Source organism: Crinia signifera, chromosome 1 (genome assembly GCF_055691185.1).
Source record: "Crinia signifera chromosome 1, ASM5569118v1, whole genome shotgun sequence".
In the NCBI taxonomy this organism is placed as follows: Eukaryota; Metazoa; Chordata; class Amphibia; order Anura; family Myobatrachidae; genus Crinia; species Crinia signifera.
The window spans coordinates 251,231,990-251,256,646 of NC_139217.1; the positions used below are offsets into that span (position 1 = coordinate 251,231,990).

Consider the following 24,657-nt stretch of genomic DNA (forward strand, 5'->3'; position numbering starts at 1 on the left):
GAACAGCAGCTGTTCACAGTGAGATGAGAGCTTTGGGAGAGCCCAGCATCTTCACACATAATGAGCATGACCCTTATAGTGGGGCATGTCATGCGGTAAAGCCCTATTTCTGGCCCAAACCACATACACAATACCCACTCTTATTATCCAAATAGAACCTAGAATAAACACTATTTAACGTATGCTTTGGTCAGTGGTGGTTTCCCTGTCATTTGAGTATTCTTTTTGTAAACAGTGGCAAAAGGGTGGAGGAGAAGGAGGCGAGTGGGAGAATGGGACATTTGTTGGATGGGCCCGGGTCCACAATTCAGCACCCTGCACATTTGGCATTGAGTGGGAGCATATGGCTGCCTGCTGCCACATACAGTCAGTCCTTCCTTTTTCCGGCACCCAGCAGCTGAAATCAGTGAAGTCACCTAACCCAATTACACACACCCCTCCCTTGCCACCAGCAGCTCAGCAACCTGTGTTCCCAGCACATGCTGCTGTGTGCAGTGCTGCAGTATATATAGCGATACTATTGTTGCATTAATCACCCCCAGACCCAAACTGTTCCTGACGGTGGAGTACAGAGCTATCATTATACTGCCTCCACAGTCACCCACTATCTCCCTTTCATCCTGCCTATTTACATCACCATCTGGCTCTCCAACTCCCACTGCCTCACCCTCTACCTCTCCCCTGCATTGCTATCTACCCTTCACCCTCTCTCTTCTGTCACACACTGATGCTTTATGTCACCCACCGCCTTCCTGTGGTGGCAATTACTCTCCTTGTTGCTCATTTCCTCCACTGCCTTAACCTCTGTTACTATCTTTGTTATCCATTGTCTTCTCCTGTCACACTCTGCTTCTCTAAGGCATCACCCTCTCCCCATCATACAGATACAGCATTTCCTTTGAGGCCACGCCCTTTTTGTGTGACCATACCAAAAGTTTTTTTCATATATGCGATCAAACATACCTACATGCTTCATATATGGCATCAGTAGTAGTAGTTTGTTTATTTATAAGGGGCCACAAAGTGTCCGCAGCGCCGTACATAGTAAACAAAAATTACAAGGCAACGCACAGGGTGTGTTGATAAATAAAGCATAAATAGGGGTATAGCTGGTAGAACTAAAATCAGCATTAGTTCTGAAGTAAGTGTCGAAATTGTCGAGGAGACTGAAGATGAAGTAGAGGAAAAGCTTCCCTGATAGAATATCTGTGGTTGGCCATTCTTTCACGAAATGTTCTCTTGGTTAACCCAAAATAGTAGAGGCCACATGGACATACCAACAGATAAATGTATTAAGTATACCATCCACTGATTGGCTAATTGTTCTAACTTCCTGTGTATGTTGGTATATATACCTGCCTATGGGCCAGTATGAGTTAGGTCTCTGTTGGAGTAGGATCTCATTTGTCTATGGCCTGATGTCCTGAAAAAGGTCTGAGATGCAGACTGAAACATTGACAAGCTCATTGCCTTGATGTTTCAATAAATTTGTAATTTTTTTATACAAAATGGTGAGTGCCCTCCTTCAATTATATACAGTATAGATATATATATATTTCTAGAGGTGGACGGCTCTCCTTCACAAGCTATAGATTTTATATGTGCCTATGAAATATTGTATTCTATTTATTTTTATATTATTTGTATTGTGTATATTTTTGATACATTATTTGATAAAGTTATTATTCTTTATTTATTCCATGTGTCTTGTGTCTTCATGAAAAGCTTGAGAGGTATTTAATAATTATTCAAATGAACCCAATTCACCAGCGCAGTATTTCTTTTTTTTTTCCTTTTTCAGTGTGTACTCACTTGTCACAGACATGCAGGATGCAGCCAGTAAGTCCACCATGCAGAAGCTGGCCCTGGCCAGGGGATGGGGATGAGGATGGGCAAGACAGATGAAGGGCGGCATGAGAGACGCAGGGCTGATTCTGGCTGGGCATGCATTCATGACTCAGGCTTGTTGGGCAGCTAGCATCAGAACTCAGCAGTAAGAAGGGTCTCTCAGCCCATTGGGATGGAAAGGGACCTGGCCTTGCTGCCTGTGGTGATATTTTTATATTATATAACTTAATAATGAATATGTTAAAATGAGGTGGGGGGGGGGGGCAGCAAAAATGTTGTGCCCAGGGGCGGCCTGACCTCAAAATTCGCCTTTGGCTGTGCTGGCAAAGACACTAGACACATCAGACTGACAGAGAAGTTTCACAGCTCAGACTTTATTAATGAAAAAACAATGAATATAACTGTAAATAGAACAGTGACAGTAACAGAATACACTTTAGGTGTTGCAATCCATCACCTTAGACCAGTGGTAGCCAACCTAAGCCCTCGAGAGCTACCAACAGTTCACATTTTCCAGACACCTAGCTGCTGCACAGCTGCACTCATTAATCACTGACACATTTTTTTTTTTTGCAAATAGTTTTTATTAAGATTTTCAAACAGGAACATATCACATCAGAAACAGAGTAAGCAAGTATTAAGCGATTCAGGACGCTTCACATTCTCTGTTATAGAATAAAACCGAGAACAAAGATATCTTAAATAATCTAAATGTTGTTAGATACTAAGAAGGCGAAAATCTCCTTGTTTCTCATTTCATTGAGGAGAAGAAGAAGGAAAGTTGTAGGATTGTAAAAGGGAAGAAAGAAGGAGTGTGGGAAAGAAGGTTTGAGTGTCGGTGCGACTCTCATGTCTTGTATTGTGTAATTTGGAAGATATTTTTGGCAATAAGATTTTATTTTTTTATTTTTTAAAAAGGCCCCAGAGTATATCATTTTAATGTTTTGTAGTGATCTGATTCCTTGTATGTTAACCATGGAAGCCAAATCACATTGAATGTTTGGTCTTTGGAGGTTATGGAGTATACGAGGTCATCCATTGCCATATATTGATCTATTCGGTTGCACCAGTCTGCCATTGGGGGGATAGTAGAGGACTTCCAATATACTGGGATCACCGCTTTTGATGCCGTACTAGGGATTTTTTATAATTGGATAGGGGTCTGTGTATAAGGTTGAGTAGCCAGAAGCTAGGAGTGGCAGGGAAGTCATCTTGCAGGACAATGTTTGCAGTTTCAATTACCTTTTTCCAATATGTCTGAATGAGCGGACAGTCCCACCAAATGTGCAGCATTGTACCTGGGTGTGCCTTACATCTCCAGCATAGATTGGAGACTCCAGGGTATATTTTTGCCAGGAAGGTCGGGCACCGATACCATCTAGTAAGGACTTTATAGTGGGTTTCCGTTGTCAGGACATTTAGTGACAAGGAGAAAGTGTTTCTAAAGATTTCTGGCCAATCATCGTCTCCTTTCAGGTCATGAAGATCTCTTTCCCAATCCGCCATAAATTTCGGCTTGGATGGAAAGATCTCCTCAATGATCAGTTTGTAAATATATGAAAGGAGGTGTCTGGGGTATGCTTCAGCACTACATAGTTTCTCAAATGGGGTATTGGACCTCAGCTTTTTTGTTGAGGGGCTTAGGCTAAGGAGAAAATGTTTGATCTGTAGGTATCTCCAAATCTCCCCACCCGGTAAGTCCCATTTCTCTTGAATTTCCGGGAATGGCAGGACCCCCGTCATGGTTATTAATTGATCTATTCGGGATATCCCTCTAGATCTCCACGCGACGAATGAATTTTCAACCATCCCCGGAGGGAATTCCGGATTCCCAAATAGAGGCATTAGAGGGGACCCGGGAGGGGAAATCATGGGAGAAGAGCGTAGTCGAGTCCAACAGTCAAACATGGGGGATGCTAGTGGATGTGTGATTTTCGGGGGGGTTTTGCACCAGGGGAGGTCAGGGTGGGCTTTTGGAATGGTGGCTAATTCTAGGTCTACCCACTGTTTTTTACCTGATTGAGAGGACCACTCCAATATTCTTGTCAGTAAGACTGCATTGTAATATGAGGAGAAATGAGGGAGTTGGAGACCTCCCGCATGTTTCCTCTTAAATAGGATCTCATGTTTGAACCTCGGTTTCCGACCTGCCCAGATATAATCCCGTAATTTACGTTGTAAAGATAAAAACCATGAATTGGGAATACTGACCGGCAGTGTCTGTAAGAAATACAAGATCCTGGGTAGGATATTCATCTTGATTACATTAATTCGTCCTCGCCAAGAGATCCTTTTTGCTCCCCATGAGGAGAGGTCAGCCTGAATCCTATTTAATAGCGGGGGGGAAATTAATGGCGTATATATCGGAGATGTTTCTAGTGAGATTTACCCCTAGATATTTAAGCTGTGTAGGGTGCCACGCGAATGGGGATACCTGTTTCAGGGCTTGCAAACTTGTCTGGTCCAGTGTTAGGTTCAATGCAACTGATTTGGATAGGTTCACTTTGAAATTGGAGAGCTCGCCGTAACGACGGAATTCGTCTAATAAATTGGGGATCGAGGTTAAGGGGTTTGAGATTATCGCCAGTAAATCATCTGCAAATAAGGCCAGCTTGTATTCTCTACTCGCTATCTTGAGTCCCTGTATATTAGTATTTTTCCTAATTGCCCTCGCCAGTGCCTCCATACAGAGAACAAAAATCACCGGGGACAGAGGGCAACCTTGCCGGGTGCCATTAGCTATCTGGAACGTTTCGGAGAGATCTCCGTTAACTCTGACCTGTGCAGCAAGGGTTAAATATAGGGCTTTAATTCTCTGGTATCCCCTGGGACCTGCGCCTATATGGGTCAGTATTCCAAGAAGAAAGTCCCAGTCTACCCTGTCTCCCAGCAGACCCTCAGAGTCCCAGCAAGCCGCCTCTCTAACCACCAACCCGGGTCACCCAGTACCCATTATTTTATTTGTGCTAATTTTAGTGTGTTACTTGTACTAATTAAAGTGCTTTTATTACTAAACCTTGTTCTGCCATCAATTAAGCACAATCTACATTCTTTCCACATTCTGTCCACGGCAGGCATCTAGAATTGCAGTCACATGCAGGCACACACATTGGATAGTTTGTTTTGGTTTTGGTTCCACCTTCAAGCAACCCTGAAAATATAAACCTCATTGTCAATTACCAACAGAAAGAGCAATTTAATGTACCACAGCTACACCTCAGATCATGCTTGCTGACTTTTCTTTCTTCTCCCCTCCAGAAGCCCAGAAAGGAGATGCAGATAATGGGGACCCATCCTACCATAACGCCTTGAATAATGGGTCTGTGGAGGAGGGGGCTTTAAAATGTAATTCATTAAAATATATCACAATGTCCCATCCCCCCCGCCCCTACAGAAATGCAATTCCCTGCTGACTTTACTAGAAAGTGAGTGGGATGCAATAGTTACACTCTACCAGGGCTATGGCGGACTACCCGAAAAACCATGAGTATCCCACACCTTCCAGAGTACATAAGAATGACTTTTTGAACAATAAAGATACAAATGATTTGACAATGTGTAAATAAGCAGGTTTAATCAAATGACAAGATCCATAAGTCACAAAGTACATACCAGATTACATATGTAAAGAAAGGTTTCAAAATAAAACAAATTCACTGTCATGTGAATAGACCTTTGCTGTGTGTGTATAAATGTGGTATTAAATAAAATTTATAAAAATATGTTCAAATGTCACCGCAGACCAAATTACAGACACGTGATGCATGTATTACATACAATAGATTAAATACAATTTAAATTTAAGTGACCTTTTTTTTGGGTGAAGATAGACCTGCAATTGGGAGAAAGCACCTGGGATCGGGGAAGAGTCCCCAACCCCATGTGTTTTCACAGGTTCCAGGGACTGCTTAACAGGGATTATTCTTTGCGTGCCTTAGACATGCAAAGTATAATACTGTATGTGATAACAGCAGGCATCAGGGCTCAGGGCCACCATCGGGTGGTGCTGTGTGGACACTTGTTCCAGGCCCTGCTGCTCTGAAGAGAAGGGAGAGCCTTGGCCGCACTAACAGAAATCAAGTCACACACCGCTTGCCAGAGCAGTCATTCCCCCTTCGATTAGCATGTATTCCTTAATGGCAATGAGCGTGTAACTACCCCTGGGCAATGAGCAGGTAACTCCCCCTTGCAATGTGCATTTATTCCCCCATTGCAATAAGCAAGTTACTCCCTGGCAACAAGCATTTAATCCCCTCCCCCCCCCCCCCCCCCCCCATGGCAAGAAGCATAAAACCACTGGCATGTGCATGTCACTACATTGTGACATGCATTTATTTTTTTGCCCTCCTTTTGTGAAAAACCCTAAAGCCGTGTACAAATGGCAGCGATATGGGCTATAATCGCTGGAAATATGGTCGCTGGCGATCATATTACCAGTGATGGGAGTGTGCCCCGGCGATAAATTGCCTGGTGCGCGCTCCCGTTTTCAGCCCCATTCTGCTCCTGCGACCAGCTGATTACCTCTGTGGCACCGCCGGCAGAGGTTCCCCTTCATCAGCGACCAGAGATGGAGATGTAAAGGAGACACTGAGCAATATATTGCTCAGCAATATATTGCTGAGCAATATATCTCCCCCGTGTGTACGGGGCTTAAGACAGTCGTTGCTAGTGAATCACTGTGTGCATGCAGTCTGACAATAAGCACTAAACTGCATAAATCTCATCACTGCATACATCTCTTTATCAGGCCCATGGTACTTGTTATAGTGATCCAGCAAAGGAGTAGCTAGCAGGCTATTTAGTAAAGTTTTGTAGATAGTCACTTCCAGAAACATTTTTTGAGGTATGGTATTATCCCCAAAGAAAAAAATGGATGTTTTTTGCTATTTATCCCGATGTCTTGAAGATGTTTTTTTTTCTAGCTAGTCAATTAGAGTGCCATTAATACTGTAGTGTATTTTCAGCCTCTGCAGTTGTTGCTTTCTGGGATTTGGTTTAGAGGCAGGTGTAACAAAATCCCTGATAAATCGTTACTCTTGACAGGGGATAGCCCCTGGCAATGCAATTACCCACAATCAATGTTTGCGGTTAATTGGATATAACCATCACTTCATTTTGAGGTTCATATTGATAGTAGATATAAATAGGGATACATAAACTGCAGTGATAATTAGGATTACAATACATTCAGAACTTATTAAACGGTAACAATGCTTAGTTATGTTGGCCACAAACCAAATAATATATAACAGATCTGGTTCTCTAGCTAAAGAAATGGGCAAGTTTGCAGACTGGAGGTCTTTAGTCATAATTCCAACATGCTATAGCAGAAAGCAGGCGAAGTGTTAACAATATGTTTAAAACACTATTTACAGCATTTCCACTTTGCTGGCATTATAACTTTCAGCATGCTTACAGCAGCAAGATTAACATTACATAGGGGTCAATATATGATGGGAGCAAAGTAAAGTAGAGCAAGTAACTGCACCTTGGCAATCCCATGTTACATTGGTGTAGCAAATATAAATGTGTACAATTGTAAATGTATTTAGCTCTTTAATTTAGTGATCTTAATTGTTTTAGTGATTATTTAAGGGCAGGTATACTTTATGCTTATATCAGCACAATTTTTTGACTCGGAACGTCAAATCATGCATATCACCTAATGTGTATGCATGATTGCATGCTCCCACAGGTCCTCTGTAACACCTTCCAGTCAGCCGTGCTCCACAGCCAACCACAAGATGTCCTGTACTATATTACATTCATTCTGTTAAGCGCCTTGAGTCCTATTGGAGAAAGAGCATATATAAAATAAATTATTATTATTATTATTATTATTATTATTATTATTATTATTATTATCATCATCATGTGTGGTTCAGTGCAGTGTAAAGAAGAACGTAACAAGACGTCATTTATTGCATTATATTGGCAAGTATGTACACCCAATCTCACTTGGTTCAGTCTTAAGGGAATTTGGCTTGACTGTCATTCTAGTGTGTACCCACCTTAAGACTTGGGCTCACACATGCCATCATATCATTCACACTGCCAATGAATTATATATACTGTATAGGCTGGACCATCTAGCGGCGTCTACACCATATATGTATATGTAATTCACAGATGCAGATCTGTTGGTGCATTTATACATCCAACCAATCGAACGATATATAGGCTGCAGATTCCATAGAATATGAAATTACAAGTGGGTGAATATATTCAAACGGTTCTGCTGTGAGACATATCGGGAGGATGATTGGTGGATATATGTATATGTGCATAAACCTTTACCATTACAGTGATTGGCTGGACAGCTGATCTGCTGGCCAAGTGTGTAGCCAGCCTAAGAAACAACTTGATTTTTGTTTCATATTTTGATCCTTTTGCACAATATTGCTATACTTTACCGTGCCATCTTTAACCCCTTCACTAGTAATCCTGAGAATTTTCCGGGCTATGCCTTAATGCCCAGGCTGGCAAGCCCGGAAAATTCTCGGAAATGCCAGTGATTAGCGCCCTCCATTCCGCCGCACCCCTGGCTCACCCCACCCCCCGGCTGTTACATTACAGCCTGCTGCGCCGGCTTATGACAAGCCGGGTCACAGCGTGTAGGGACGGGGAGCCGGGGTGCAGGGCCGGGCAGCGGCTGATTGACAGTTCAGCGGCGCTGCCCAGACCCAGGGAGGCAGTGGTGGATCGCTCCCCATAAAAAACTCACCCAATGGGAGCGCTCCCCCCAAAAATAACACCACTTAAGGGGTTAAAACATCCAATATGGTAGCTACTGCACTCCCATTTCTAGAAACACAGTCATTCTGTATTTAAGAAATTTAAGAAAACAAGAATGGATCAATTAAAGCAACAGAAAGAAAATGTAGTTACACAATAGAACAAATCTTTTCCCGTTTTAGGAAAGTTCTGCAAAATACGTATTAACATGACATCTCTTAATGCAAACAATTAAGAAAAAAATTACAATGTTCCATTGCTTGGTTTCTCCCCCGTGGGGGAGATGCTCGACGGGCCCTATTCAATGCTGTCTTCCCCGACAGCATTGAACAGGGTTTTCTTCCAGAACGAGCCCGACATCTCTAGCTGTCGGGCTCGTTCTGCCGAGAACAGCCGTGAAGTGACGAGCTGCCGGCTGCAGCTCGTCACTTCCCGGCCGCAACTCGCGGCCACGCCCCCTTCTCGCCCCGCTGCAGGCGGGACATTGAATCCCGCCTGCGTGTTCTCGGTCGAGCTGACCGAGAACGGGACTGGGTCACGGCAGGCGAGCAAGCTCGCCTGCCGTGACCTGCAGATTGAATATCCCCCATAGAGAACATAAAAAGTAAGTCTGCCCTTCTATTATACTCTACCTTTTTATGAGTTCTCTCAGGCTTGTAAGAAAGAATGACATACAACTGGCTAAATTCCTTCCAAAATCCACTATCACAACAGTTACTAAAACATAATAGGACTGAAACAACTAATCTAACTGAAGTATCCGAAATACAGATTCTTATGCAAAGTTTGATACTACAGAAAAGCGTGGGGTGAAGTTACAAGCCCAAACACTTGTCTTTTTAGCACAACACAAGATCCAAAAACATTGCACACATCTACTACACTGAAATATGGATTTTACACACTGGTTTTCGTAAAAGACAAAATATATAACAATATAGGTAAATATTATGAGCTGGTGTGGGAATTTTGGTAAGGAAAGTACAGTATCATAAGCCACTGCAGCTAATTTCCATAATACAAATAACATCAAATACACAAACTTTTCATCTTAACACTGCTGTGCAATAAACTTATGCATCAAGAAAGAAAACCCATGTCCAAAATCCCTTTGTTTGTGTATTAAAAAAAAAATTCTCATTATTATTAAATTTCCATCATGATAATCTCTAAAAGTAGAGACAAAAATGTGTTGCAAGGCTTTTAAATTACCTCCATACTCTTGATGACTATATTAAATATCATCACATTTTTAGGAAATAAAACAATTCATCTTTTTCAGACACCTACTAAAAAACATTAACATGGTCCAATAAAATTGTAAGCCGGTAATGTGTCAGTTTTCAATGCACCAATACATGATTAAGATGCCATATACAGCTGGAATGTACACATAAAGAAAGAGGCATACATAGGTTCTGCTTGTTTCTCACTTACAGTCGTGCCTCTTTCAAAGTTTCTTACAAAAATAGAAGATTTACAGATGCCAAGTTTCAATAAATAAATAGAATCTCAATGATCATAAAGGGAGAATAAGCACAGTTTAAAGCAAAAATTCTCAAAAACAAAATATTTAAACAAAAACGTAAAATTGATGCACCCCCCCCCCCTCATTCTACAGGTATTTATGGTTGAATAGCAAATTACATACAATGTGAAACAACCAGAGTTTATATATATATATATATATATATATATATATATACAAAAGATTTTTGGTGGTGCGGCACTCCCCGCATATTAAACAGACAGGAAACCGGTTTAAAGTCCTGTCTGTTTAATATGCGGGGAGTGCCGCACCACCAAAAATCTTTTGTTCAAATTGCTTAGTGTGGGCACCCAGCTAATTCCTTACAGCGTATGTGCAATGGATGTGCCCGTCTACTGGACTTCTTCCTATATATATATATATATATATATATATATAAAAATATAGGAATAAATAATAATCGGCACTCCAGACTAACTTGTTAATGGCCGCGGTGCCTTCCAATATATATATATATATATATATATATATATATATATATATGAGAGATAGATAGAGAGATGCACACACACAGTGTATATATAAATATATATATATATATATATATATATATACATACACACACATATTTCAAATTTTTGCAAAAATACACCATTTATATTTAGAAAATAAATATATTCTCTACAAAAAATGACATACTGTATAAGATTTCAGAGTGTTTTAGATGTGATATAAAAAAATAAACTCCTAAATTTAGATCAGTAAATCTCAAGCCTTTGTGGCCAGGTCCCTGCTTCCATCTTTGTATCAGTTTTTTTGAAAAACAAATTTCTTGGTCTACATTTTTTTTACTATTGTCTTCAATCTATTGTTCTTGTCAAAAATAGAATGTTTAGGAAATAAAGACTTCTGCAACTAGATTACATTAAATCGTGAAAATAAAGGATATATTAGTTATCACGCATTAGGTTTGGTAATAGAGTATCATGATGACTGATGTTATGGGTCTTGACCCAAAGTTTAAGACCCACTACTTAAAACTACAAGCTAACTAAAACAAGTCTAATCTATAAAATGTGAACGAAGCATAGCACAATACTATAAACTCATGACTGGACTGTATCTGCATACTTTATAAAAGTAAACTTTTAAATTACGCACAAAACCTTTTCCTTTTCTTAAACAGATTTCTGATTTCAGGACCATGTGCTAGAAGAGTTTTATATCCATATCTGACACATAGATAACAGAAGCACCATGGTCCATACTTTTAGTAATTTAAATACATGTTAAATAAGTTGCATGTAAAAAACATCAATAAACTATATAAAAATACATTTAGAACTTAGTGCAATTTCCAGAAAACATATAATCCATAACAATACTTAATATCTTGCTTAAGACCAAGTGCAATAAATAAAATAATAAGTCTCAGTCTAAGCATATTATGGTCATCTAATATTTAATGACTTTTAAATAGTTGAAATGTAAAAAATAAATAAATAAAAATTATCTGAGATCTCACTAAGCCATTTTGTAGCTCAGTGTCTTAAGTGCATATCCACTTCCGTTTAACCAGGAATGGGTCTACATGGAAAGCAGAATCTTGTCCACACTGTTTTTTTTTCTTTGTACAGTATGTTACATTAATGTTTGTTTGTTAACCTGTACTTATATAAATGGTTTAGGGACATTATGGGGAGGGAGGAGGGCTGGGGGAGTATGACATAGGTCTCCTGGAAACAATATTTATTGTACTGTATGTTACTGTTGTGTTACTCATGCCTAATTTTAATATTTTATTACTGCATTAGGAACAGTCCAGAACTTTTATAATGTCACATTTTATCATGTATTTAGTGTGTTGTGTGGGTCTTGTAGCATATAAAATTTTCAAGGTTTTTCCATTATGAAGATATTCAACTAAAATTTCACAATATATCACTTATACATTACATAGAAGCAATTTTACATTAAAACCTGATAAATGTGTATAATTCACTTACAAGAATTAACACATTATGTCCTTTTCTAGAAACTGCTATGTAATAAGGTTTCTTTGAAGTGAACCAGAAAGTTTTGGCACTGTTGTATACAATACAGAATTTGATGTTTGTGGAAAAACACATCCAAGCAAGTCCAGCAAGTTAAATAAACTGGGTGGAGGGATGGGTTATGTAATCTCATTCTTAGAAACGCAATGTCACTGTATGGTCTTTAAAAATAATTATAATCCTTTGAGATTATTTTACAGCAAACAGTATTTAATGCTTCCCTTCCTCTCACACAGTGCAATACTATCGGGAAAATAAAGCTTCTTTACCACACTGCAGAACTGATGAAGTCACATGACCAATCTTTGAGGTTCCAGACCAGAGGGTAATTGGTCCACATACTTGTTACTCAGGAACATATGCACTTTCTATATGCAATTCTGCCACCTCGTAGCTTTTCACTTACTGGTCCCTGCATTTTCTCCAAACAGGGTTGCTTTAGCAAAAAAATTGTGAATAAAATTCAAGGCAAGGCAGCCACATGAAATGCAGCAACCCATGTTCCCATGGCTTGGTTGCAGTCTCTACACACTGTAGAAGCCACTGCTTTTGTTATAACATTATAGATGAAAACCATTTGTATCTCTCCTCAGCAGATAGAGCTGTCCCCAGTCTTGGAGGCTGGTGATGTTTTTGCAACAGCTATCTGACAACCACTTGTGACATGGCTCATAACCTTATGCTTGAGCTGAGAAACTTGCTCTCGCAATAGACTGGCAGTGGAAGCCAGGTCAGAGTTTTGTGACTTAAGTACCTTCACCTTCTCCTCCAGACGTGCAATGCGCTCCAACTTTCTTTTACGGCACTTAGAGGCAGCAATTCTATTCCTCAGTCTCTTCCTCTCGGCTTTGATTCGCTCCTGAGTCTCCAAATCAATTGGGGATAATGATGGTGGTGTACTTGTATCTCCTCCACCACCAGTTGGAGCACCGGACTGTGACACATCAGGTACTGTTTGTGGCTCATCTAGAGGACCCCTCACTGCATGCAGACGATTGAGTGCTGAGAAATGGAGCTGTATTGCAGGTGTGCTACTAGTAGAATTACCAGTATAGGAACCCGATGGGGAAGGTTGTGGAAGTGGAGGACTAAGCTGTGTAACAGCTGCAGATGGGTTAAAACTGCTGAGGTTGGTATAGACTGGAACCTCCCCAGCTGGATGCAGAGAACGCGCTGGGTATGCAGGCGAACCTGTAGCAAGAGTAGATGGTGAAATAGGTGCTCCCAGTAACTGGTTCTGTTTGTGTAGATCAGCCAAGGCCTTTACAAAACCATCTGCAAAGCCTTCCTGCTCTTGTGTGATTGCCTGCTGGTTGCGGTAAAGAAAGGGATGTGGTACTGGAGTGCCCTGCTGGGGCGGGGCAGCAGAACCAGGACTGGTATTGTTACTGGTGGCGGCAGACAGACCAGGGTTAGCAGCCTGGATGAGGAGGTGTTCCAGTTCTGGTGGAGAAAGCTTAAGAAGGTTCAAAGCAGCAGATGAAGCTGAAGGGAGGAGAGAAACATCCAATGAAGTGGCTGCACTGTTGCTACTGCTAGCTGTACTGTTACCTGCTACTACCACAACTGTTCCAACTTCTCCTGTAGCTGGTACTGCATTAAGATTACTCCCAACCACCACTTCACGACTCCCTGAAGAATCGCCCAGTCCACCAGTCCCATTCTGCATCAGTTTCAGAACATCACTGCCATGGGTAATTACTTCAGAGAATCCAACAGGCATGACAGCTGGTGGAACAGATGCTGCTGTAACTGCAACCATGCTTTTCTTTTTCAGGTTGCTACTTTGGATAATAATATTTGCACTCATAAGCTTGTGTTCTGAGGTGTACCTGATCCTAGTCTCTCCACCACTAGCTTGGTGAGTTGCCGGGGTATCCCCCAGAGAACTGTCACTATATCCTGAAATTCGAGTAAAATCCTGCAAATTCAGAGTTTCCTCGTGATAAAATGGGGGCTCCATTTTCACATGATCAGTGGTAGTGCTGGTCATCATCATTCTCTTATTTCTTTTTCGATCACAGGCAATATATATTTATATTTATATACAGTATATACTGTGAAAATGTAGTCTCCCTCTCTTTCTCTGACAATATAAAGCCTTTACTCTTATATGGTGTTGGAACCAAAACACAAATTTCCAGTCACAATCCAGCGATGGGTGAACAAAGCATATCTGGTGGGCAGCAAAGAGAACTATTCTGTATAACAACACACACACATGCTGCCATAGAATTCAGCAACTCCAGAGATGACAGCTTTCTTATCAGGAATGACCTATGAAAGAAAAATACAGATCTCATTAACTGCAGTGTAAAAAATATTGTGTCAACAAAATAGATAGATAGATACAAGTGCTTAACTACTATAGGTTTAGGGAGTGCAGCTGCTATGGCGGTGGTTCCCAAACTGTGGGGAAGATTTATTAAGCTTGGAGAAGAGATAAACTGGAGATAAAGCGGAGAAAAGGTAAAAGGAGATAAAGCACCAGCCAATCAGCTTTGTTTGAAAAAGACAGTTGGGAGTTGATTGGCTGGTGCTTTATCTCCTTTTACCTTTTCTCCGCTTTATCTCCAGTTTATCTCTTCTCCAAGCTTAATAAATCTGCCCCAGTGTGCCTAGGCACCCTGGGGTGCCTCAGGACACTTGCAGGGGTGCCTTGGGTTGGTGGACCAGGATCAGTTCATATTATTAATTGTCCATGTACCAGGCAAAACCAGTGCTTGTGGCTGCCAATCATAATATATGTGGACAAACAGGAGCAAATCCTGTCCCTCACCAGATAACTGTGACCTATAAACACAATGCCCTTGCTGGATATATGTGTGTGTGTGTGTGTGTGTGCAGGAAGGGTCGTTAGCGCTGGGACCAAATTACAGCGATGTGACTGTAATGCCTATTGTGCATCCTCAGCTCCCTGGTCCCTGCTGCCAGGGAGGGAGTGCTGAGCTCTGTCGGGACTGCTTGGGAGGAAGATGCGTTTTCTCCTTCGGCTGCCATATTATGTAACTCTGATTTATTTAGAATGCTACATATAAACCTTCATGTTACACCTTTCTTGACATTAAGCCTGGATATGGTTACTCTGTCTGTAGCTAACTAGAAACTGTGCCCTGCTATTTGCATGATGCCATTACTGACAGCAATAAAATACCTTGTACAGTACACAGCTGTTATTTTATACTGTATAAAGGACTTTTCAACATGCAGTAATTCTTAAGTCCAAATTACAATGCAAGGTCATGAACCGGTGTGTGTACAGACACTTACTTTCCAACAAGCATTCACTTTGATTTGGTTTCCATTTAAGGATGAGTCAATCCCCTGCAGTGAGTGTATGGCAGAATGCAATCACCTTGGTGACATGTATCAATGAAAAGCTGCTGTCGGGTTATCTGCGCATAGGTAGTCCCGTTAACAGAATATGTACAGTGGCCACTTCCAAGGAGGGTTCCAGGGGAACCCTCTACCAGCCGGGTATGCAGTGTGTAGCCCATAGGCTACTGCCATTTTCAGATGTGGGGGAACATTTGGGAACATTTTGGGAATGCACATTCTGGAAATTGATAACTCAATGTTAGCAGCAGCGTCCCATACCTTAATTCAAGGGGGTGAAACCACAAGGCCGGTTCCATCTCTGTAATTCAGAAGTGGGTGCTGCACTGTGACATTATCATGCAGTGCCCGTCTCCTGTCACTGAGAAGCATCTTCAAGAATGCTTGGCAATACCCCCAGAGTGATGTAAGTGTGGGCTCCCCATAAGGCCATGACTCATTACTGCCAGGTCATGCACCCAGAATGTTGTAAGCTATAAGTTCAATTGAGGCCATGCCCCTTTGTAATGGACCATGGCCCCTTTTAGGCCATGCATTCCTTCAATGCATGGCAAAAGCTATTATTTCCCAGGGTGTCCCAGACCATGGTGCATCCACTGCAGTGTGGCCATGTAAAGCCATTTTTTTACCTGACTGGTGCTTACTTGTTAGAAAATAACCACTCCGGTTGCACATTCTGATAGTACTGATCTGCTGTATTCTGACAATATTTACCAATATAATTTGTCATCAGAGATGATTTTGGGCCACACACTGCAATATCAAGACAGTTGCCTTATATTGTGGTGATATTGCAGTCTGTGTGGCAAGTATTACATTATCCAATAGGCCACACGCTGATACATAACAAACAATAATACATGTAAGGTATCACATAAACATATACATAAAGTATCAAATATAAAAATATTTGGTACTTATGTAGTATCTGGGCGTCCGATTTAGAAATCGTATCGGATCGCATCGCATCGCATGCGACCAAATCGTATGCGATGCGATGGTCAAGATTTTTCCATAGGATTCAATGTTAAAATGGTCTGAGTCCATTTTAACATAGAATTCAATGGGAAAAAGGGGTCCTTTTCCTTTCCCCACTATCCAAGTGGGCATAGAGTTGTATATAAACCTGTGGCGAGCGTAGCGAGCCACCGAGCCCGAAGCGTGGCGAGCCCCGCGAGGGGACACAGAATACTTTTTAAGAAATATGCGTTCGCTCGCCACGCTTCGGGCTTGGTGGCTCGCTGCGCTCGCCACGCTATATAAAATCAACTCTATGCCCACTTGGATAGTGGGGAAATGAACAGGACCTTCTTAACATTGAATCCTATGCAAAATCGCATCGCATCGCATCTGATTGTATGCCTTAAGGTAAGGCATACAATCACAAAATCGGCAGCCCAGATACTACATAAGTACCAAATATTTTACTAACATACAAACTATTAGCAAGACTGCACCAACATACATTACTTCCTTTGTCTCAAAATATTTCCCAACTGAGCGCACCTGCTCCTTATAAGACCTGCGCCTCTCGCCTACACTGTCACATTCTAACATTCCCATTTCTGTGGCTCTATAATACAATGTACTGACCATAATTGATACTGCTGCAGCTGAACATTTTATTGTGACATTTAGAATAGTAATTATTGACTATGGAGAGTTCTGAGGCTATGTAATTATTTTCTAATTATTGTCCATCCTCACACATATATATATATTTGCAGTTGTTAAAGTCAAAAATAGCAATAACTTTGAAATGCAAACTAGACTAATACCGCTTTCAGACAGTGGCAGACGTAAAATCCAGCAATAATCCAGCATCTAGACGCGGTAATTTGCTCTATTACACAGGTTTTTCGCCTGTGTGAAAGGGTCAACCCGAAACTTAAACTCCAACCCTGGTCATTTGCAGGGTTGGAGACCCGGAGTTTGAGATCTGGTTTGACCCTTTCACACAGAAAAATGAACCGTGTATTTCATGAAATTCCCGGTGGAACTGCTTCACCCGGGAATTTCACTTTCTGTGTGAAAGGGGTATAAATTGGAGTTATCTGCAGAGAACAACAGACAGATTTATTCATGGGTGTAACTACAGAAAAGTGAGAAGATATGGCTGCTATGGGGTCCATGTCACCTCTGGGACCCCTGGAGTGATAAAATGGGGGATGGGCCACTAGGCTATGCCCCCTGCATTCACAACCCCTTTTTGCCAGCATTTGACGGAGCATTTAAAATGCATCGGGTGTGCCATAGCTATGCCCCTTGAATATATACTGGAAATATAATTTTCTGTAATCTTATTGGTGAAGGCGTTTACCATTTAAACTAGATTTGCAACCAATCCTCTTTTACTGAGGCATGATGCATGTTACATCTAATGTACCCATTTTTCTGAGGGTACTACAACAGATATTAGAAATACCTGCTGTGGTTCATCTACTATTGTCCACATGAGTGTTCCTCATATTTGTCTGTGGGTACTGTATTGCATGATTTTTCATAGGGGAATCCTTTGGATCGTGCATGTCTTCCTGGTTCCATACCTAGAAGTAAAGTGATTGGGTAAGTTGTCTACCTTCTCTTGTCCACGATGGACTCTTATTGGAGCCCATGTTCCTGTAAGGGAAGTTTGTAAAATGCCATATTACGAACACTGCTTATTGTCAAAATAAGAAATTATATTAAATGTGGTAAATGTGTTAAATAGGCCCCTAAACATCCCTGCATTGCTATGTTACTACTGTATCAAGAGGTTAGTGTAATAGGGAACGAGAAGCCAGAGGGCAGGAAGTTTGTAATAAAAATGGGCATTTTTAAAGAAGCAATAGGCTACAAGGAAAGCAAAACCCATGTAAACGATTGCCATCTCTAAGGTTGTACTTTAGCAAAAAATGTAACAACATTTTTTTTTTTTTACCCTTACGGTCATGTAATGTTTTCTCTATCTTTATATTGTATTTGCCTCATACAGACATGCAGTTTGAAGTGTTCATACTTAGTAAATACAGCTAATCACACGCCTGACTAAGCTATTTGATTTGCTTAGGCATAGCAAGTATCTCCTGCACTGATGCCGACTTGTTGCATTTCCTGAAACTGTGCCAAAGAAGCCAATGTTCTATGAGCACCATCAGCCAAGCCCTCTCATTACTTCTATTAAACTGTGAACTGCACCGTCAGCAATTTTATATTTACTTACTTTTCACACAAGAGGCCTGTGAGATATTGGGAAAGGAGCCATTTTTATATTTACATTTTAAAAGTCTGGGAACTTAAAGGTCTCTTATGGAGCCATGGTTGTACATGCTGAACATTTTGTATATAATTATTTGTAAATGCAGTGATTGTTATACGGATGCTATATATGAGGCACTTTGTACATGAAGGTAAACGTTTTATGATACATCCCATTTACCTACTTATAACCTTACCCCTCCATCCATGTTTTATGTAGCTTGTTAAATATACTGTAATGACCCAGGTACACATTATAACACAATTCGGTACTTATGTAGTATCTGGACGCCCGATGAAAAAATAGGGTTCATCGCATTACATCGCATGCGACGCGATGCGATGGACCCGATTTTTCCATAGGATTCAATGTTAAAATGGACTGAGTCCATTTTAACATAGGATTCTATGGGAAAAAGGGTCCTTTTCATTTCCCCACTATCCAACTACGCATGGAGTTGGATATAAACCTGTGGCGAGCGTAGCGAGCCACCGAGCCCGAAGCGTGGCGAGCGCAGCGCGCCCCGCGAGGGGACGCGGATTCGTTAAAAAGTATTCCGCATCCCCTCGTGGGGCTCACTACCCTTCGGGCTCGGTGGCTCGCTGCGCTCGCCACAGGTTTATATCCAACTCCATGCGTAGTTGGATAGTGGGGAAATGAAAAGGACCCTTTTCCCCATAGAATCCTATGGAAAATCGGGTCCATCGCATCGCATGCGATTTGGTCGGATGCGATGCGATAATCGGGCGTCCAGATACTACATAAGTACCCACAATTCATTAGATATGCTTAAGGGGTATCTGTCATTTTATTTATATTGTTATTTTCAATAAGCATAGATTACATAACCAGAAGCGGATTTTCCACAATCAACCTAAGTACATGCCTAGGGCCAAGTAGGTCCCAAGGTCATTTCCTACATTCCCAGGGGAGCACTGTGTGACATCACACAGACACCCAAAGTCCCTTTGATATACCTATAGGACTACTTCCAAAAGCCTTAGAGCCTGATTCAGATTTGTACCCAATGCTGATGTTTACAGAACTGACTATGCATTGCAAGGTACTCTCTTCTGTCCTCTCAGTGGGTGGCTGCATCTTTGTTCTCCGCCACGCTGGCAGGGTCCCGTCCTGCCATCCAAGCACCGGGTCTCCTGTATCCTCTGCTGGCAGGCAGACCCAGCGACTCTTCACTGCAGGAAAGAGTCTGTGACTAGACGCCATATTCCTGAAGCCCTGATGATAGGATGCTGGCTTTCATTTTTGGGCCAGTCACCTGAGCCCGGGAGGTTTAAAGCCAATTCAATGACAGCAGGAAGACACCAGTACAATGCTTAAGCTTCCTTCCAGAAGGTTTGGCATCCTGAGCTCCTGCTTATTACTCCAGATAATCTCCTGATATTTCTCAGTATTGTTCTTCAGCTCCAGTCCAGCTATCCTGGTCATTCCCCAGATCAAAGCCTCAGTATTGTTTCTTCAGCTCCGGTCCAGCTTTCCTGGTCATTCTCTGGATAATGGTATAATGATTTGGAGGGGGGGGGGGCAATACAATTAATTCTGTGGAGACCAATACTGGGAATGGTTCAAGTTTGGCAGCTTCGCATTCCCTATAGTAACCTATGGGGGATGTGGCTGCTGGCAGAATGGATCGATCACAGCAGGTATCAGAGATAATGCTTGCGGTCTCTGCTACATACATTCAGGGGATACCTAATATTTGCATATAACCCCCCAAAAACTGGGGGTGTTTTCAGGGAAATAGATACAAATTTGTAAACAGGCCCCTAGATCTCTAATAGGATAGCAGGTTAACATGGAATATTATGTGATGTTGTCAGACTACGTGGATGGGTGTGACCGATAACTTGTACTCCTGATCCTCTCATGGGGTCTTATTCTGGTTCACTCTTAGAGGCAATTTCCTTTTCAAATGTACAAAACTATGTGCACTGCAGGTGGGGCAGATATAACATGTGCAGAGAGAATAAGATTTGGGTGGGGTTTTTCTTCAAAGTGAGATCTATTTGCAGTGTAGAAATAAAGCAGTCAGTATTTTCCCTGCACAGAAACAAAATAACTCACCCAAATATAATTCTATCTGCACATGTTACATCCCCCCCCCCTGCAGTGCACATGGATTTGCCTCTAAGAGTGAACCAGAATAAGGCCCTTGATGCTGTCAATCTGTGACCTGCCTGCTTCACTCACCTGAATTCTGAGGGCAGAAGGACAAAGAACCCCGGAAGAGCAACATTTCAAACACAATCATACAATACTGTCACTGTACTGAGGACAGTGATAGGATATTTTATTGTGCAGAAAAGTAATCACGGAAAGGTTAAACAATGCAATAGCCAGGGCCGGTGTAACCTCTTTCTGCATCCCAGGTGCCCGTCCCGCCCCCCGCCTCTCTGACCCGGTCCCGGGGGATGCGCCCGCAGTCTACCTTCGCCATGGCGGGGGGGGGGGGGGGTGCGTCACTCTGCAGCTTCTCCTTACACTCCCCCCTACTCCCCACAGCATGTCCAGACCTGGTTCAGAGGCGTTTGCAGTGATCTGGGGGGGGGGCGCGGGTGCGGCACACTCCAGCTTTTCCCTACAATCACCCTTTCCTCCCCGCAGCGCGTCCAGACCGGGTCACAGGCATTTGCAGTGATCCACGGGGGGCGCGGGTGTGGCACTCTCCAGTCTTCTCCCTACACTCCTCCCCGCAGCACGTCCAGACCGGGTTAGAGACGGGAGAAGCTGCTTCCACTGTGCAGCTTCTTCTGCCTCTGATCCGGTTTGGACAGGCGGGGGGCGGAATGGGGGACAGGGGAACACTCACCTGCCTCCTTGGGGGATGCAGCGGCCGCCGCTTCCATACGGTACTACAATGTACCGCCCTCCAGAGGCCGGCGCCTAATTGGCCTTTAGGCTGTGGTCACAGGCAGGGCCGGTGCTAGGGTGTCTGGCGCCCTCCTGCAAACCATAAATTTTGCGCCCTTTCACTAAAGGTGCCCATACACACTGCGAGAATCGCATACGTTATGGGCTAGATCGCATCGCACGGCATGCAATGTGTGTGCGATGAGATCCGAAAGCAGTACAAAATGTATGTGCAGCACTCGTGACTGAGGGGGAAAGGAGGGGAGAGAAGGAGGAGATGGAAGAAGAGGGGAGGAGAAAGAGGTGGCGGAGTGTTAAGGACTGGCAATGGCACTGGCACAGCACACTGAGAAGAGGGAAGGAAGGGGAGGCGGCCCTGGTGCCTGTTCGTCATTTGATTAACAGCTGACAGGCGCAGGGAGCAATGGGTAGGGGGTGGATCCGGACATGACATGTCATCCAGGCATTCACAGACAGCGCTACATGCCTCAGCGCAAGTGTCCGTGAGGAAGAGGGGGCAGGTTGCAGGAGGAGGACAGTGTGTGTGCGCGGTGCAGGGAGCTGCTCAGCCTCTCCATACTGCCGCCCGCTGTCAGACAGGCACTGCGGGCAGCGTGCAGGCTGTGTGCACTCGTGGTGCAGCTCTTTATACTGCCGCCCGCCCGCTGTCAGACAGGCGCTGCGGGCTGTGTGCACTCGTGGTGCAGCTCTTTATACTGCCGCCCGCCCGCTGTCAGACAGGCGCTGCGGGCGGCATGCAGGTGGCAGTGACAGTGAGGGCTGAGGCAGAGTGGGTAGCGCCGGCCCTGGTCACAGGACACAAAGTCTGGGTATGGCAGTTCTGACCGGTAAAGGCAGTTCCTAATCAGACGAGGGAGGAGGACTGAGGGCCACGGAAGAAACTGAGCCCAACGGTGCTAGCAACTCTTGGATAGTTGACTGACATGGGAGGACAGTATCAGGGTACCTGCAGCTCTGGATCCATTGCCGTCTCCTGCCAGTCATGACTCCTTGTGCTGCGGTGCTCTTGGCTGGCCATCTGTCTCTTCAATAGGCGCTGTGCATGAGGCTGGGTGCTGCTGGCATGTGGTGGACTCCTTCTTGCTGTCTCTCTCACTCTGCATCTATGGCTAACTCCTGTCAGTCACCGCTCCGCAGCCGCTGGGTCACTGGTGGCAGCTGTCTCAATCACAGCCAGTGAGGTCTGCTTCATTCGCCCTCTACTGGCACTTGCATCAATAGTTGTTCTCCAGGCTCCAAGCGAGTACCTCCTTCAAGCCGGCATTGATTCGGGGCACTCGAGGTTGAACTATCACCACAGTCTTGATGGCATCCAGTACTGGTAGGTGTGCCTAGCCTTAAGGGAAACAGCAGCAGCTGCAGCAGTTATAGGCACGAAGACACACTGGTGTGTTCCAAAATTTTCAACCTTGAGTGCACAAGGATCGTTGCTCTGAAGATCCACCTTAGACAGAAGCCCGTCCAGAAGAGGTCACTACCGTCAAGTTTGGGTCCACCAGTTATAACATCCTGCTGGTTTGTCTGAATGCTTCATAGCATGTTCAGATAATTATACATCAGATTTATGTAAATTATAAATATCAGATTTATGTAAATCTCTGAATCAGGCACATAGCACAGTAACGTCTCTTGGTAAAGTGGAAAAATATATTTTCTTTTCTTCAATAATTTGTGAAAAATAAAAAAACTTCAGTGTTCAGATTAATATATCTACTTATCTGTGTATTCTCCAATAACTTAATTAGATTGTAAGCTCTCTTCTTTTTTAAGCAGTTACTGGGTTCCTGCTCATTGTATGTGATTAAATGAGACACACATTTAAAATAATTTAATAATCTCCAATAAAGTTATTTTTAAAGTGCTCTGTAGTTTCTACATATTAAATGTAATTGTTTTGCACAGCATGTTCTAATCTCAGTAGTATGCTTTGTTCTTAATTGAGGTACTTGCACTAGAATGAACTCAGGACAATCTTTCTGCTTCTGCATGTACAGTATGGACTGACTCCCGCAATCTTTCCACAAAGACCATACTGTAACCGCTACTGTAGTTACTTACCACAATGGGGAGATATTTGTTAATATGTCCAATTATTTATATTACTACTGACTGTTGGTGTGAATTTGCACAGTGTGTGTGTGTGTGTGTATATATATATATATATATATATATATATATATATATATATATATATATATATTGAAAGAAGACGATGTCACTCCAGGTCTTATAACTCAAAACCAGCGTTTACTGATGCCATCAGTAAACGCTGGTTTTGAGTTATAAGACCTGGAGTGACATCGTCTTCTTTCAATGTATGCAAGTGAATTAATTTTCACCTTCGATGGGCACCCGGGCCAGCTGATTAATGTAACCGGAGAGGGGCAGTGCCGGACTTGACACACAGTATGTATATATATATATATATATATATATATATATATATATAGGTACTCTTTACCTAGAAGGGCGCCCATCGTGGCCATCTCGGGCATTGAATGCACTAAAAAATCGGGTGCGATGCGACCGACGAGATGCCCGAGATTTCCCATAGGGAACAATGTTAAATGTCTCAATTGACCCAATTTTCCTGTTCAATGCCTCAATTGACCCGATTTTTCCATAGGAAACAATGTTAAATGGGCCACAGAGGCCAAATAGGCACCATGAAGTGTGAAATGGCCACCCCAATTGTTAACGCCACCCCACGATCAACGTCAACCCGAAGCGTGGCGAGCGCAGCGAGCCCGCGAGGGGCGGCGGTACGCGTCCTACGACCTTTTCATACCCCCACTATCCACGTCGGCGTGGAGTTGAGAATAGAAAGTGTGGCGAGCGCAGCGAGCCACCGAGCCCGAAGCGTGGTGAGCGGACGCGGATACCTTCACAGGTATCCGCGTCCCCTCGCGGGCTTCACAGCTGTCCGTGTCCCCTCGCGGGGCTCGCTGCGCACACCACGCTTCGGGCTCGGTGGCTCGCTGCGCTCGCCACACTTTCTAGTCTCAACTCCACACCGACGTGGATAGTGGGGGTATGAAAAGGTCGTAGGACGCGTACCGCTGCGCTCG

At 43.0% G+C, this 24,657-nt stretch overlaps 1 protein-coding gene across 2 annotated transcripts in view; it reads right to left on the minus strand.

Annotated features, from left to right (window-relative positions):
• Positions 1 to 10,702: 10,702 nt before the first annotated feature.
• Positions 10,703 to 24,657, minus strand: part of LOC146072903 (transcription factor Jun-like) — a 43,131-nt gene continuing 29,176 nt past the window's right edge. Inside the window, exons 1-2 of one of the 2 annotated variants that reach the window (XM_083180091.1) lie at positions 17,888 to 18,063; positions 10,703 to 14,403 (exon numbers count right to left, since the gene is read on the minus strand). In XM_083180091.1, coding sequence (XP_083036217.1) covers positions 12,716 to 14,125 — 1,410 coding nt within the window. In that variant the 5' untranslated portion in view covers positions 14,126 to 14,403; positions 17,888 to 18,063 and the 3' untranslated portion in view covers positions 10,703 to 12,715. Of the gene's footprint in view, positions 14,404 to 17,887; positions 18,064 to 24,657 lie in introns of those variants that run through there. The other variant, XM_083180086.1, reaches the window with a different exon arrangement.